Raw genomic sequence first — 1,941 nt, 5'->3', positions numbered from 1 at the left:
AGCGAGTGCTGCCTCAGATGCGGCGAGAGATTATTAAAAAGCGAGATAGAGACCTTGGAGATCAATTAAAGAAGAAGAGGTCACACAAGAAAAAACCCATTGGGAACGGTGCACGGCGTCGCGACTCCGTATCGAAGCTCTCAACTACGACACAGAGTGCGCCGGTGTCTCTGCTGACGTCGTCATCGACGGACTCGTCTGACTCGTCTTCGTCGTCCTCAACGCGGAGACCAGTATCAGCGCGGAAAACCGTGACGATGCCAAGCACTGCGTCACAGTCAACAAACCAAGCACGTGAAGGGGAGACGGACGCGTTTGGTCGATACCATTGCCGTAAATCGGTGACTGTCGACACGAAAAAATCACCGGGAAAAGCCAAGTCTATCTCGCCGTCGTCGGCGTCTGCAGTGTCTGCCAGCTCGGTGTCTTCACCGTTGCCATCACCATCGCCGAGAAAGAAGCGGCGGACGTTTACTTATTTCGACACGGACCACGTGGCGCTCGACGACCTGCAAGCTCAGGAGCGAGAGCTGGCGTGGATTCGGTCACAGTATAAGCAGACTCAAAATCAACCTCGTCCTGCGAAGGCTGCTGCGCAGAAGCGAAAGCCGTGCCAGGAAGTGATCTACATGGACGACCACTCGGACACAAACAGCACGGTGAACTCCGAGGCAGGTGCTCGTAGTGATGCTCAGCAAGGTCAGAGCAACCCGAAGATGAAACTTTCAGCTGCAGTCGACAGAACTCCTCAGGTGGATCCTCGTAACGCGATGCTCCACCCCACGTCATACCGCGGCGTTTTCTTTGACGAAGCACCACCAAACATTCTCTCGTCGCGTGGTCAGACATGCAGTGTCCCGTTCGAGTCGAATTGCGACCACCCGCTCACATTCTATGGTATGTTAATGCTGGTCGTTGTTTTGGAGCCATTTTGCTTTGCATTTCATATTTATATCATGCAGCTCTTTTTCAGCATTGTTTGCTAATTCTTTGTGCTGTTGCCTTTGATCGTGTAGACGAAACAGACACGCTGGCAAGCCACTGCTCGATTCTGGAAAGCTTTGGCAAGCCCACCCAGTGCATTTCATCCGTGTTTCCGAGCGAGGTGGAGAAGCCTCAGAGTGATGTCACTCGCGCTGTGAGCTCCTTGGTAACGGCACACCTCCCAATCATTCGCCGCTGCCATCGAAGGAAGGTGCAAGCTATCCTGACAGAGGCGCGTAGGAAAATTGCTTTATATCAAGCAGCACTGAAGAAACACAAGAAAACTTCGCGCGATGAGAAGGGTACGGACGTATGTCTGATATACTTACGCTTATACGGAGCTAACTTTGTGTGATCCTGATGTGTTTATGCATATGTAGCGATGACTTCACATCTGCTACCCCGTTCTAAGGCGGAGAAACACGCCGTCAGGCAGCTCAAAGTTGTGCAGCGCACGTGTAGCCAGACTGCGGGAAGCGTCTCCTTCCAAATCGGTCGTGGCGACAGCTTCGTGCGAGAGAGAGCTGTGTCGTCGCTGATTCAGATCAACCGTGTCGAGGAAACTAGACCATTGAGGCGGTACACGACGAGCATTGGGCTGCGTGCCCACTACCGTGTGGAGGACGATCCAATCTTACGCTACACTGCCATTACAAGGCCGAGTGGAACGGGCGGTGGAAATGAAAGCGGTGAGAAGTACGGGCTGCAGATAGGCAATGTGGCCGATGAAGAGGTGGCGGAGTTCGTGTTGAGACTGGTGGTTGGTCGTCTTGGCGACTCGGAGCAGGTGTTCCATGCGCTGAAGACCGAGCTCGGCTTCTCCCAGGCGTACACGGCGTACTGTGAGTTGAAGAAGCTGCACGATTCGAGGCAGCGAGCAAGCACCAGATTGGATCGAATGGAGAAGCTGCGTGGAGATGGAGATAATGCGAAGGATCCGGACGTCGCAGCTATTGT

At 53.6% G+C, this 1,941-nt stretch overlaps 1 protein-coding gene across 1 annotated transcript; it reads left to right on the top strand.

Moving 5' to 3' along the window:
- Window positions 1–17: 17 nt before the first annotated feature.
- Window positions 18–1,911, top strand: PPTG_09344 (hypothetical protein; the record flags this gene model as incomplete). The annotated part of the gene is made up of 4 exons (XM_008904274.1): window positions 18–897; window positions 1,017–1,286; window positions 1,365–1,826; window positions 1,859–1,911. The coding sequence occupies 4 exons, from the start codon at window positions 18–20 to the stop codon at window positions 1,909–1,911; spliced, it is 1,665 nt and encodes a 554-aa protein (XP_008902522.1).
- Between the last annotated feature and the right edge of the window lie 30 nt (window positions 1,912–1,941).

This window comes from Phytophthora parasitica, assembly GCF_000247585.1.
Source record: "Phytophthora parasitica INRA-310 unplaced genomic scaffold supercont2.17, whole genome shotgun sequence".
NCBI lineage: Eukaryota > Oomycota > Peronosporomycetes > Peronosporales > Peronosporaceae > Phytophthora > Phytophthora nicotianae.
The sequence above is the reverse complement of the archived record's forward strand: the minus strand, read 5'-3'. Positions and strand labels throughout refer to the sequence as shown.